Below are 15,516 nucleotides of genomic sequence, written 5' to 3' on the forward strand. Positions count from 1 at the left end.
GCTTTTTCCAATAACATCTGACAACCCAACAGTATTTATTTAACAGGCCTGGGTGCTGGTGAGACTTAGAAAGTCAGAGCCAATTTCAAAATTTGCCTGCTTGAACAAGCACTGTTGGAAAAACATTTGTCCAAAGAACTCATAGGTCAAAGGCCTAATAAAATGTGTATTTAGCATGGCGATATGGACTGTTGCCTGATTATTTATTCATTGTATTACCCACAATTCCCCATAATAGCACACTTATTTTCATGAATTGGAAGTAGTTTTTCGTTGAATTGCGATGTGTGCAATTAAAGAGGCAAGTCATCAATGGCTAAGATAAATCGTAAAATAAAAATGCTAAGATGTTGGTTATAGGAATAATGTACCAGTCGGGCACTATCCTTCAGTCATACACTGTCGTGGGTAAGTAGACTGGTTACTTGCATCTTTGGAGAAGGTTTACACATCTGCAGCATCTTATATCTGGGTCATTTCAAGTCAGTTTTCCCTCCGAATTCCAGTATCACTGCCTTCCTTTTCTCTCCGATTGTGCCGGCTTTTAGTCACACACAATGGAGGCCATACGCCACGTGTCAGCTCTTACAGAGGCCGGCCACTTCAGCCCGAATAACCATTCACACATGGGGAAGGGTAAATTGTCTACCAATGGGTTTCAGTGCATTTTCACACGAGAAAGCTTACGAACAAAAGAATCATGAGCTCTGCCGCTGAACCTTTTTGCAATCATTTATCAGTTATTTAACTCGACGTAGACTTTCTATGTGGGTGATCTGGCATGGGCCGACGCCATCTAGTTTAGTTGATGCGACTTCTTGTGGGTGTTTATAAATGCGTTAAATATCGACGCAATGACATCAAATCGCATTCTGTTCTCTTTTGATGGTAGAAGGTTGAAGCGTTGTACATTAGCTTTTCATTATTTTGAAGATACAGCAATCACCACATACAGAAATACACAATAGCTACTGAGTACATCCTTTTTCCTCTGGAGTGTCCGATAATGGATCACTACTCTGTGATGTAAATACTTTGACCAAATTCTGCCACATTGTTAAGGATATACTCGGAATGTATTGTGCATTATCCATAAAAAAAACCGGTTACGTTAATGCAAGTCTTTGGATGGACATAAATTCACGAGCCTTCGCAAAGCAACCTGTGCATTATAATCATGCAAACAGTCCGCATTCCTGTAATTACACGTCCATGATATATAGCTTGAAAAGATACCATTCAGGAATATGATATGAATAAAGAAAACATTCAGATAAGATGACAGGCACTAAACAAACCAAAAACAAACGGGGAACATGATTGTGGAGCTCTATAACATGACCACAGAGGAGATTAAGACAAAACAAACATAGACACACATACTCAGATGCAACACACGCACAACCATTAGCCACTTTAACTTGTTAAAAGCTTGGAACACCGTTACACATTGTTGGTGCGGAAATGATCAACATTACTTTGAAAGGGCAAACATGTGAATGCTGTTAGTTACATCATACCCATAGTACACGTGACAGTAAACAATTTCACATGTTAAGACGTACGAAAAGCAAAACCGTAGGCATGATGGTGCGTCGGTGTATCATTCGGTGTTACGTTTCCAAATTATTTGCGTGCCACTTGTGCCGCAGTGCACAGCTTCAGATGTCGCGCGATCGAATTTACATCTACGGGCATCAGATTCAAAGTAAATAACTCCGACTCCACATCTGTGAACTGGCCTCAAAAGTCCAGAAGCCACAACACTTCAAAAAGTGAGGGGTAGAAGCGTGACAAGTTTTGTCCCAAGGCGCCAGCATCAAGATACTCACACAGAGGCCCCCCCCTCTCTCTTTGCCTGCATTCGTGAGGCCCTTTAAAAGTGTTTGAAAATGGCTCGATTGCACACTCTAAAATGTGTGCGAGACTTTTGGTCGTGTGCAATTGGAGCCGTTGAATATTTAGCAAAGGTTCGCGGATGAATTACACCGGTTAGCACTTTTTGGTGCTCACTGCGTTTGAGTACAGCCACGCGTGTTCTGCACACGTATTGGGCTTGTGCTGCGATGGGCATTATACGCGTTGTCTATAGGGGAAATAAAAAGAAAATGTATGTTACATGAAGCTTATGCTAGATAATGCCCAGAGAACACACTTTAATTGTAGCTGTGAATGTGACTTCGTAGGCATTCATTTTAATAAAGTCTTATAATAAAGTATAAGGGGCATTATAAATATCCATAGATTTCGGACATTCTCCATCTGTAATTCTTGAAGAAAACATTGAAGGGAAAAATAACTTTGGGCAGGAAAGATATTAATACCTCGACTCGCTGAAGGGACAATGCCACCTTTTCAATATGCATCGTGAGAGAGCACACGCTTTTCCCTAATCCAATGTGATCTCAATGCAACGCAGACTCTAATCCTGAGGAAACGGTGGTGGTGGTGGTGGAATATGGTGACATTTCTCAGAAGACGCCGGCAGTACCTGGAGCGGCGCAGCTGCACCAGACCGCGCGTGCTTCTCGTGTGCCAAAGGGGCCTTTGGGCCAAATATCGAAGGGAGGCCTAATGTTTTGAAGCGATAGGCTTCGTGCGTAAGTGTGTAAATAAATATAAAAATGGCAAGAGAGAGGAGAAAAAACATTCGATTCAAATGGAAACTTTTAAGCAAAAAAGGAGAGTTGCAAGAATATTTAGAAAACTGTCATACCACCTATATAATTCTATAAGTTAATAAAATTCCCATTAACTTTCAACTACTTAAGCGTACTATTTTTTACACGGAAAAGTTCACATTTAATGTACCTCAATGAATGTGGATCGTGCATTTATTGGCACATTCGTCTTACTCTGTGGGAAATGTGATGTTTACTGAAATGCATGCAAGATAAACTGCAGCAGAGGTGGCCTTCCTGCTCGGAAGCGAAGCGGTGGGATGTTGCTGGCACTCGACTGCAGGGCCTCAGACTCAGCTTTGATATCCGAGGCCCTCAGAAGTGGAATAGCTGCTATGCACTGTAGCAACGACTTTAGTCTGACCACACTTAAATGTGAGTGTGCCCAAAAACCATGGTTTTATTTAAGATGGATTTACCTTAAACTGGATGGTTTTATTTTATCTTCAAAACACAGGATCATAATGCATGGTATACGCCATTCCTTATGGCCCTAACCAAATAAAAAATCTGGAACGTAAAGGGAAAATTTCGCAAATGTTGGGTCAATTGGCATTTATTGCAGCCTAAACTCATGAAGAGACCATTCTGGTCTGTTGTTTGTGTTTTGTCCAGTTAAAGAATAACAAAAAATCCACACAGGATACCTTAATGACAGCAAAGACACATACTGAAAAATGAGAGGTGTGTAATCTGCCTGTACCCACTCATTCAATGGCCCGTCTTGAACTTAGAATCTTGCCACTCAGTGCCTGCTCTATGATGTAGTTTTCTGCCAAACGTAAAGCTTTCACACCACCACTGCTACTAAGTAGAGGGCACCGCGTTGGCAAGATGTTAACTCTCTCGCCTGGTATGCAGGAGGTCGTGAGTTCAATGCGGATTCCTGACACCTGCTGTATATCTGGAGTTTGCGTGTCGTTCTCCCCGTGATCAAGTGGATTTTTCTCCGAGTCCTCCGTTTTTTCCCTCCACATTTATAAACATGCGCATAGATTATTTGGCTACTGCTATACATTTCCACACGGTTAGCCGCTTTGTTGAGCTGTCATTCGTGGCCATGTCGTTTCTGAAAACGAGCTAAATAGCTCAGTGGGCCTTGTCTGGTAAAATTAAGAGAAGTTCATAGTTTAGTTTTAGTTCAAGTAGGATTTACGGTGGGGCTGTACATCCCTCGGGTATGCTTTTGAGTTGCGCTGCGCATTGCGTGGAATAATGTCCGACGTTTCGCTCCACAAGCCGTGTTACCAGTGGTGGCAATTGTGGACTCAAACATTTACAAGTATACAACTGTTCTGGCTTAGCTGTTTGAGCTACCTAGCGACCTCAAACTTGCACCGCTAATGTAAAACTGCATTCGTATAATGCAGTCGATTAGTTATGTTGCGTGCTATTTGTTCAGAAGGAGGATCTGTTGAACTGTGCATTAGCAAATTTCGACTATGAAGACAGGTACTAGTGCCAATTACGTCTAAGGCTTATCCTGGCCTTGTCTTGTGCAACGATGGGTCTCCAGCAGAGGGGTCTATGGGGAGGGGTTATCTAATCCTTATTATTATTATTATTAAATATGGAAAGCTCCTATTGCTGTCTAATGCATTATATCACCTCTGCATTCCAAAACAGACTTCACCAGCTGCTAATTAGCGACACAAGCGAGACAATCCCTGCCTTGGGCCCTCATATCTGCCACGGTTGTTCCGATTTGTCCTCCTCGAGAATGTGTTTAAAAAATAGAAAGTTGTGCAGTCTGAGAAGAGTGGTTAACAAGCGTGACACGAGGGAATTAGGCTGACACTGTGCTCTGATCAACACGGAAAAGCGAAAGTGCCAATCTTTAGTGGCTACAGCGGCCAAGTGCTACGCACAATGCGCTTACGCCTGCCTACAACAACTGGGGGGTAGGGAGGGTTGGGTTGGGTAGCATTGACAATGAGTGCTCACCACAGGTGGACAATGAACAAACGGCACTGGGGAAACACACGTCAGACACCCGCTCGATACAACACAGCATGCCAATTTGTCCTCGCAGCAAAAGCGCTGGCAATGAGGATTGTGCGTGGTTGTTCAGAGGCAATGGGACGTCGGTCACAATGGCCCTTTCCCCCGCAGATCGTGGCCGAGTCATCGCTGCCTGCTGCTGGCTGATAGGCGGCGTGTTTGTTGAGTATTGCGTGCCCTGGCGGTGATACTGCGCTCATGTGAAGAGGACGAGTGGGGGGTCTGGTGCACGCACAGCTGACGGACACATACGCACATATCCATGGGAGGGAGCTGGGACCAAACGAGGGTTGCGGGATGACAGTTGGGTGCATGTGTTGCGTTGGATAAGATGTCACACTTTCATGCACTCATCATGAGAAAAGCGTACACCTCTTGTACGATAATGAATGCGTGCCGCAGTAAAGGTGCAGCCTCTCCTGGAAATAAAAGATTAGTGGATTAAGTGCTATAATCGGGTGGATGAAAATGCAACAAAGCACATCATATTAGTTAATGTGGCACACAGTAATCTATGTACACGTACACAGACAAATATGACATGTCAGAAACATAGATGTGAGTGAGCATATATTGAAGATGTCACGGCGGGTTACGAGGATGAGGCCAGAACCATGCCCGGCCACCATTGTTTCCACACTGGTTGATGTTCACACACTGCGCCAAGTACTCATTTTGGGCCGAGCCACCCTAGGGGAGATCATGTATAGCTTCAGATGCAATTAGCAAAGTGGCGTTTTGGTTCAGGTGGGGGTCACAAACAAGCTCATGCGACGGAACATATGAAGCCTCGTCGGATAGCGTAAACAATGTCCCTACCCCCTCCGCTTACCGTGGTCTTCTCGAGGCAGTGCAGCAGATGGTGATGCTGCATCTCGAAGGACGACGGGGATTTGACCACGAGCGCTTGACCTTCATCACAAGAACTCTGCAATAGCCAAGAGCGCGTGTGCAGTCATCACTTTAATAACGACACACCCCGAGGCCCCCCCGGCCCACCGCCACCGCGCCCGACCAGCCCACTTGGTTTAGGGCAGCCCGTTAAAACAGGCTTAATTAAACAATGTATGGATTTCCACAACCCGTCCCATCGCTCCCCCATTGCTTCGCACGTCGCACCCACGCGCCGCTCGCTGTAATTAGATTGCCACGGCTAAATTACACCAGCAGCTTTGTGTGGGAGAAAAAATGACACTGATTATGCTTTAACACACTGCCGCTTGACTTTTTTTGCTGCTTGGCTTTTCGTCCTGAAAAGCACCTGTTAACATATCGACGTGGCTCAATGTCTACAACAAACAAAATACCGTATTGCGTGAATATCCTGACGTTGTTCTCTTTCGCAATTAAGGAGTTATTTGCTTACAAATTGAGAAGCGGCAGGGTGAAATGAATGAAGTTTGGGGTAGGTGAAAATTTGGCACATGCATTTGACCAAAGTGAAACCTTTTCATTCTTTCCCATTCCGAAGACGTATAAGGAACGTCGTCAGGTCGGAAGACGTACCGAGGCACCCACAAGGCCATGTGGGAGGGCGTGCGGCACAGTCCGGCGCCAGTTATTGTAGAGTGTGCTCGTATCGCAACAGTTCTCTGCGGTGAGTACAATATCTTTACAAAACAACGGCGCTACGCCTCTTTGAAAAGAATAAACGCTGAACCGTTTGCACCGATCCCAGATTCAGCGGTGTGGCTGGACCCCAAACCCTCCTGCAACTTTCAGACCTCTCAGAACTGGGAAGTGGTTAAACAATCCACCACGTCTCCCCTTTTCATCCCGTTCATGGCACCTTCAAGACACATTTATACGGAGCACAGATGGCGGCGCATCTCAACAGCCACGCGTGCGCGTGCGTGTGTGATGGCATTTGGTGTGCGTGGTGTGGTTGGCGTTGTACCGCATTGTTTGATAATTCTTGGCGTACTTGCTCAATGGCATCCATTAATTTGCCGTTCTTTTTGCTCTGAAGGTAGGCGTGCGAGCTCCCACTCTTCGCCACGCGGATCCGGGCCAATCTTGCTTTCTGCACAGGGGACAGGCGGTGGGTGGAAGGGAAATGGGCACAAGACAAATGATCAGCATGATTAACCTTTTAGCTGCGGATACCACGAGAAACTTTACTGAACATTCTGTCCGGCACATATCAACGATAACATAAGACAAAAACTTACCCCTCTCTCTGGTTTCCACCCCCTCACCCCCCCCCCGGCTGATTACACATTGTATAGATTGTATACACACACGTACGTACAACAAAGACACACTGAGGATTGCACTTGAGAGAGGTAAATGCTGCGAACATACGTCACGTGAGAATTACAAAGACCTCATTACTCTATTTTTCAATATGACGACTGTGACATCACGACGCTCGTGACCGCGTGGTGCTCAATTTGAATACAAATGAAATGTAAAATAAAGTGAACAGTTAAAATGACAACAATTACCTCGTTACGTCAGATTAAAAGCACGTTCACTACTGCAATGTTGATACTTCCAGCTGCACCGCTTTTGATGTGTGGAGATCAGCGCACGTGGCACCGGTTCCAGCTCGGTGGTTGCTGCTGGTGATTTATTTCGTTGTCATTCACTTTATGCACCTTTTATGACACGCGGTGTATTTTGCCCGTGGTTGCCGCGGCATTTCCACGACCCGTAAAAAAGCAACGGCGAACATTACGAGCAAAAATAAGACACCTCAATAAGACACGCGTCCTTCTTGGTTTGACGTGCAATGCCAAGTGGTGGCGATGGCAGTTTGCGTGCCACATTCACCGCAACATGTTCGTCCACAGAATCATAATCCATGTTTTTTTTGTTCTTTAAATTCAAACATTTACTTGTAAGTATTTTATTTGAGAACGAATTCTATTTCCCATTCCACTCTTGCAAAGCCAACACGCATTTGTATTCATCCACGCACGGTCGACCTCACTGAACGGAAAATGCAAAGCACAAAAATGGGGCATGGTTTTGTTTTAATATCAAAGCAATATTAATCTATGGCAGTGCATGTTGCGGTAGAGTTAGCGTTATCGTACTGGACTCTTAATCAGGAGGTTGCTGCGTCAATCTCCCAGCACCCAATTAAACAATGGCCTTCGTTCTAAAAATCCATCACCCCCCCATCCCGCCCACCTAGCAGCAGCATCAACGAAGGCCGCCAGTTTGTTTGGCTCGATTCATCGTGCAGTGCGCTCACCACGACGCCACCATTCCTCCACACACACAACCTAAGAATGTTACCACAACGTGACTCATACTTGCTTTTTTTTAGTTGCATTTTTTCCTACCAAGGCACATATCAAGTTCATGCACAGACCACTTAAATGTGTACGTTTTAGCATTACTAAGAAGGGTTATGTTCATGTTATTGATACTCATTAACGGTCAACGTTGCTTACTGATGCCCTGCCTCGTCCGTGTCATGTCCCCCCTCCTTCCCTTGATCTTCCTCGTGTTCTTGTGTCTCGGTCGCGTTCTCGCCCCTATTCTGATGCTAATATGCGGTGCGCAATGTTCAGCATTTTGAGACGCAATTTTCATGAACCCCCCGCTACATAAAATAAAATAATTATTATCATTACAGGAATAAATTGATTCACTGCAAAAACATCGTGATCTAATTTGGCATGTGACCATTATAAACACAATGGATAATTGCACGTCATTTCTGACTTGCATTAATCTAACCACATACTGCACGTAACACTCTCTGCGCACGCACAGGACTATGCGAATTTCACTCCGCAGCAGAGTATTGCATTTGGAAGCTTTTTGTAAACCACAGGTATCACAAACAAGTACCGGCATGAGCCGGTTACCTGCGTACAGCATCAGAATCAGATTTTTTTTTAATATTGCAAGAAAACACGAGACCCGGTACAACGTGCCTGTGACCATTAAGAGGGTAACAGAAAATCAGAGAAAATTCCCATTGGGCGCGATGAGACCACAAATGGGTTCTCACCTACGTATTGGGTCTTGGGCTCGCTGCCTCAGCCAAGTGGGGACCCCCTATACAGAACCAGAATCTTTACTTAGGGCCGGAGGAATCTGATGAGCTGTGAAGCTCTTGTGCACCCAAACGCAGAGCGTAGATCTTCTCTCTGGAAGTTTGACACCGAGTAGGCTTTCGCGACCAATATTATCCATAAGAGACGTTTTTGGGTTAGATCGCGTAAATGTAGATGTGTCGTTAAACCCGCCAGCACCCCAAGCACGTTAACAAAACATGCCAATTCGTTACTAGTTCAGCACACCGGTGTGTTGGAGAGTAAACCCACAACATTTACAATTCATGTACCGTGACGTTTCACCAGTAATTACAACCAGCATCATCAGGCTGTCCGCCTGATGATGCTGGTTGTAATTACATACTGAAAAGTGGGACCGGGGACCGTCCACGCCAACGCCGCTTGTAACGCAGCATTTCAGAATCCCCAAGCGGGATTACAAAAACGGCGTGAGATCGTGAGTGACACGTCCGCGCGCGCAGTACGCCGGCCGGCGTTTGTGAGGCAAGCCGCAGAAACACGCAAACGTTATTCACGCACGGTTGAGAGACGAAAAATTGCGATTTAAATAAATGATTAATCCGCAAAGGGTTAACACTCTCAATTAATTTGCACTGCCTAGGTCTACTGTTTGAACGCAGTTGCAATCCACCACGTGCGATACAGCAATACTAAACATACCTTCAGTCCACGGGGATGTTGTCGTGGGGTAACAGTCGCCACACTAGACTTGCAAATACAGATGTCACTGCCTTGTTATTATTTTGATTATTATGATTACTATTGTTCGCTTTTATCATAGTTCTTCATTTAATTGGAATCTCGAGTGTCGTCATTGATATTGTTACATCAGCTTTCTATTTCACTTAGATCAGTGTTCTTTACTAATTTTCAAAGGGGGCCGACTTTTGCCGATAAGACATCATCAGCGCGAGGCCCGCCACACATTTGAAACCATTGGGGTTTGACAGCAGCACGATGACGATGGGCGGTATTTTCACTCGGGGGGACCCTAAAGGCCACCAGGGGCCGCCAGTGGCCTGAAGGCCTTGCAATGAAGAACACTGCCTGAGATTGTACCTATACTAGTGAGTGTAGCTTTATACTGGTAGGAACCCACTGGTTCCACCAGCCCACAGGGGATTATTGTGTCCGTCCATCGTGCAGGGAGGGGCTGGGTGGGGAGGGGAAGGTGGGAATGGGCTGGGTGGGGAGGGTGGGGCTGGGTGGGAAGGGGAGGGTGGGGAGGGGCTGGGTGGGGAGGGGCTGGGTGGGGAGGGGCTGGTCACCCCGTGGTGCCCTTATAAAACTCAACATTTAACCTACTCACGCCGGCTTGTGCCCGCCCTCACAGTCGGGCATATTTGCGGAATACACCACGCCGCCGTTGACCCTGGCCATTGACCGAGCAACCCAACGTTCCTACCAGCTCCCTCCGCAGGAATGTATTTTTTTACGTACAGCACTTTGAGATACTACAATATGAAAGACGCTTTTATAAAATAGAGGTTATTATTATTGTTCTACAAGTGAGGCTGTTCGAATCTATTTAGATTTTTCAAATTTCACACCCCAATTCTCTCCGACCACCAGTATCCGTTACGTGGGTTCACCACGGTTAGTCGATTGGCAGGTCGGGGTGGTGGTGGTTTGATAATGTGTGGGTAACTCTCGTCTTGTTTCAAGATATCTGGCCGGCATGGAAGAGAAGGCCAAATACCCTCCGGAGGGGGCTCTCTAGAGCTCCCCCGAGTCGAAGCAGCTCCATCAGCATTGACGTAAGCAAGCAATTGCACAGGACTGCAGCCTGAAATATGTAGCATTTTGTTTTAATGCAAGAGGTCACAGGGTGCTGAATATTATAGATTTCTGCTTCCAATAAAATCTATACGAACTAAGGGAACCTTGACACGCACTGAAGCAGTAGGTCACGATGACGCACGCACTGCTGCCCTTCCTGGGTTATGCCCCAGATACTCCACGCGTGCAGGAGAAACGCACGTGGCGGAAAGTGCTAATTACTGAGGCTGCAGCAACGCAAGAGGGAGTAGCAGAGCCACCGATGGCTGTCTGCCCCGTTACAGCGATGACGCATTGCACCAGGCATCGCTTCAGGCACAGCAGACACAGGTGAAGACCTTAATTGGTAGTGCTACAGATGTTAATTGCTATGGTTAGAAATCCAGCCACTTTTTTTGTCAAACTTATTTATTCAGGAAAGCCTCAAGACTCTTTTTCAGGCGGGTCCTGCCGGGGGGAAATGTTGCTCTGCATGATGCCAAATGAGTAATTTGAAGGTCACTTTGGATTCTTGGTATGTATGGCAAATGCCAAGTCATATTGTCTTTTCTAGTTACAAGAGGGAACCGGATAACCCAGAGGAATCCCATGTAGAAGAGGAAGAAGACACATCTTCACACACTCGTATACTAAGACAAATATCTGCCTTACAGCCTTCACAGATGGTTGGGGCAAGTGCTCTGAGAGAACACCTATGAAGGCCAGCATGGCACATGAGGGGGTGGGTGGCCAGCACCAATCCTGGCCATCTTTGTCTCCCTCGTGGTGACGTTAAACCCAGGATGGATTCTAGGCAGGCCAGCCTGATGTTTCAAGCCAGCAGTGATGTTGCTTTCGAGGGGGTCCATGTTTCGTGAGCATAGAGTAACAGACCAGGTGTCCACACAGCATTACGCAGCTGATGAAAAGATGATGATCCACCGATTCGGAGTGAGATCTCTGTTGAACTTCTCCAATATCTTCACAACTGCCCCATCAGCAATTCATGGGGAGTGGAGGGGTGGGGTGTTTGTTGATACAACATACTCAGGCAGGTGCATAGTTTTGGTTAGTGGCACACTCCAGATTCAGCAGCAGACTTCATGTCAGAGTGAGCAGCAATTACATAATATGGTTATCAATAGGGAGCCATCCCTCGACCGCAACCGGGCATCGATCAGCCTCCCATTGTATCTGTAGCAGATAGAAATGAATCTGGTACAGCCATGGAAAGCTTCTCGAACTATGTGGTTGAAAAGATGTGAAATAATGTTGGAGCCAGAGGTCATCCCTATTGCACTCAAAGGTGAATAGGGAATGGCTCCGACTCCCAGCCACACAGCTTTACCTAGGCCTGCCCACCGTCATGAAGGTTCTTAATGATTGTGAGCAGAGTCGGGGACCCTGAAAGCACAAACAACAACCCAGAGCCTGGTCTATTGATAGTACCATAGACCTTAACCAAGTCAATAAAGAAGAGATTCCCTACACCTCTGCTGTAGCAGGACAGAACATATGACATGTGTGCAGGACCGCTCTGGCCTCAAACCACGAGCCTCTCGTCAGCGTGCCTGGCAAGGCAGTGTTGAATAATCATTGTCAGGACCTTTCCCGGCACACAACAACAACCGCCTTTTACCACTTGTGTCAAGCTATGTGCACGTTGAGGCCACGTGAAGTGTAAAACGCCCGCTGGCTGGTCACGGGGCAGACCCAGGTGCAGCGGGTTGACTGACTGAGACGACTGGCTGATGCACCACCTGTGCCCCCTACTGTGCCAACTTGCTGTGCTTTAGCCACCCAGCGCTCCACTCGTTGTTGTGAGCGTCGCTCCTCCGCCCTCCTTTGTTGTTGGAGGGCGACTGCCTCCAACTGCCCAGTAGCGTCCTTCACGAGCCTCGTCCACAAAGGCCGATCTTGACACTGCTGGTACCAGTCATCGGAATGTCCACTCAGCTCCACATCCTCCTGTACCACATCACTCCGTCTCTTCTCTAGCCCGTGCCGCGCCCGTTTAACCCCCTCTATCTGGCCGAACAAAAGCTGTTTAGGCATGTGGTGACTGGGCATGCAGGTTACATGACCCAGCCAATGCAGCCTTGCCTGCCGGAAGAGCTCACTGATGGGACTTTGTCCAGATCTTTCAAGGATTTGTGAGCTCCTCACACAATCCAGCCTGGTTAAACCCAGCATGCATCGTAGGCAGGCCAGCCTAAATGTTTATAACCGGCGAAGATGTTCCATTAGGGGGGTCCACTTTCGCAAGCGTAGAGAAGGGAGGGAATGACTGTGGCCGAGAAGACCTGAAGCTTCGTGCAGAGCAACAAACCAGGTAGCACACACACACACAAACACACACAAAACACACTAGTAGCTACAAATGTGAAATAACCTAATTTCCTCCACTAATGTACCACTAACAGCTTGAATAAATGTGTTCTGTGGAAAACAGGGTAATGGTGCAAATATTTAGATAGCATAGCACCATCACTATTTTTATCGCTACTGCCACGGTTAATGTTCCCATGAACTGAACTTCACTCACCGATTCCTCCATCCATGTTGAAGACCTGTTCTTCCAGACAGGCCATCTTCTCTCATCCGTACTGTGTTCAACTACCACACTGCAGGTCACAATCACACTCTCACCCACCCACTCATTCCGCCACTCACTACAACTGCAGGTAACAACAACATCTATTGCTGCGTCTTTGCTCGAACTGCTCAACTCTGGAATTCCCTACCGTTGTCTATCTCCACAATCTCTCAAAACCTGTCCCCCTCCTCCTGCCGCACGGCTACTGATGGAGACACAAAGCAAGAACTATTTCATATTCAGGTGGGTAAGTCCAGATAACCGCGCCAGCCAGATAACCTCGCTCAATTCTAGAAATGTATTAACCACTCATCTATTGCAACCTCAGTCATTCTCGTTGTTCCCGGTGGTTGGAGGCTTTGGATGTTTGCTCAGCAAATGGGATAAAAAGTAATGAACTCTGAGAATCCACATAATGCCCTCTGCTAGATTAGGTGGCACGGTGGTGCAGAGTTATCCTTATGTTTTGATAATCATAAGATATTGACATGATTATAATGATTATTTTCCAGTCATTCGTACCTCTATATGTTATGAAATGTGCAGCACACGAGACAATGCCATGCCAATTTTACCGCATCTATTACTCATTGCAGACCCGAATTGGGATCTCTATAGTTAACCCATAACGGTTGTAATACAAATGTCTGTTTTTCAAAGACCCTGACAATGGTGAGGAATGTGGGATTAGTGGAAAGAGAAGTACTCCGATTCTGTAATTGCATTACCCACTCAAGGTTCAAGCACATGTCAGGTTTTGGTAAGAATAGATTTTTTTGTTTGTTCCTATACAACAGGTTCTGCAAAATGTGAGAATGTGTTCTCATGGAAAGGCAGTGGAGCAAAACGTGACTCCTCATTTCGCTCAATTCCCACTTCGAACATTCGTCCCTTACAGGACTAACGTGCGTGACAAACTGAACAGAACAGATATTGGAGAAACTCATTTGAGTGGCCTGCATGGATGGCTACTCCCGATGTCACAGAGCCAAGTCAGCGGAGCGAACGCTTGCAGGATGTGGCTGCAGCTTTCTGCGGTCTACAAAGGGCATATTGTCTCAAACCAAGTAAATTGCACATGCTGGAAAAGCTACGTGCAATTTATCTCCTAAAAGACACTTCTATATATTGAGCCTTAACAAATGTAACATGACAGTTGGACCGAGTGGCATCTGTGAGCAAATTAAATTTCCCCCCCGATGGTCAGTAGTCCAGGGCATTATTTTTTCAGAGAAGTGGCTTTGACCTCAGAATGTTGAGCGCAGAGCACTACCAGCAGAAAATTTAAGGAGGAGCATTTGGGCGAGGGTGGCGACTCGCCCGAGCGGCTTGTTGCAGAGGCTCGAGGTGCAAATCTAGTGGCCGCCCTGGTTAATACTGCCAGTGTGCATTGACTGCAAAAAATACACGCAAAAGAGTAATTTGTAATATCTCATCTGATAGCAGCAACCTTTTTGAACAATTCTGCACGTTTTCAATTTCTGAAGAGACAAATTGGTGGGTCAAATCCTTCCACCATGGGACATTCTCTTTTTGCCATGAGGTTTGATTTCGCTGTATCATCAATGGGAGGGTAATCTATCACACAATGCAATGTTTTTGTAAAAAAAAAAAGTCGTGGAAAACTCTTCCCGTGAAGCGCTTCCTATCCCAATTCCGCCGTGAACAGCGGCAGGCAAGGCACAAGAAGTATGAGGAGGAGAGTTGGGTCCTGCTCTGGAGGATGGCCATCGTCCTCCTTCACAGGTAGCCTACCGCATCGTGCTCTGCGGTGAGGCAGAGCGTTGGCAACACATTCCGGCGATGCTCGTGAAGAGCAAATTTCGCAGACAATAATGATGTTGGCGCACGAACATCTATGTATTTAATGAATTACCTTAAATAAATATATGAATGAGGTATTCAATTAATGACCATTACCATAACATAAAAAAACGTTGGTTATAACAAAAATACTAATTCAAGTATTAAATATTAGTTTATAAATGAACTTACATTTAAATTATGATGATGTTGCGTGTAATCGCTATTATCTCATTAATTTATCCCATCACTTTCTCGACTCACATTCTCACTCATCACTCTCTCTCTCTGCAGTCATGTCGAGTTCCAGATGCGATCCGTGGATGACCACCATCATGGACAGCCAAGTTCGTGAATGACGAGGGAATGCCGTACACCTCCTCACCACACTCGGTCATTGCAAAACGCCGCATACATAGAGGTCTTGCAATGTGCAACATAAACTAAAGCTCTACGCCTGACCATAAACCGACTCCGTGCCTGAGCGTGAACTTTGTGCAGTCAAGGAATTGCAAACACGGCGGAGGTGGCCAAAACATCTACTCAAGCGTAAAATCGGAGACGAGCTCCCGGTGGCATGCGACTGCGGAGAGCCTAACCACAGCGCTGTGACCCGTTGTGAACCACTCTTACATTCAGC

The 15,516-nt window shown here is 46.2% G+C and overlaps 1 protein-coding gene across 4 annotated transcripts in view; it reads right to left on the reverse strand.

Moving 5' to 3' along the window:
* The window catches only part of KCND1 (potassium voltage-gated channel subfamily D member 1), a 476,956-nt gene that overhangs the window by 24,389 nt on the left and 437,051 nt on the right, over nucleotides 1–15,516 (reverse strand). For 2 of the 4 annotated variants that reach the window (XM_061566913.1, XM_061566911.1), the window contains exons 3-4: nucleotides 6,580–6,705; nucleotides 5,515–5,610 (exon numbers count right to left, since the gene is read on the reverse strand). In XM_061566913.1, coding sequence (XP_061422897.1) covers nucleotides 5,515–5,610; nucleotides 6,580–6,705 — 222 coding nt within the window. The remainder of the gene's footprint in view (nucleotides 1–5,514; nucleotides 5,611–6,579; nucleotides 6,706–15,516) is intronic. The other 2 variants (XM_061566914.1, XM_061566912.1) reach the window with 1 other exon arrangement.

Source organism: Lethenteron reissneri, chromosome 38 (genome assembly GCF_015708825.2).
Source record: "Lethenteron reissneri isolate LAM-NWPU_2019-01 chromosome 38, ASM1570882v1, whole genome shotgun sequence".
In the NCBI taxonomy this organism is placed as follows: domain Eukaryota; kingdom Metazoa; phylum Chordata; class Hyperoartia; order Petromyzontiformes; family Petromyzontidae; genus Lethenteron; species Lethenteron reissneri.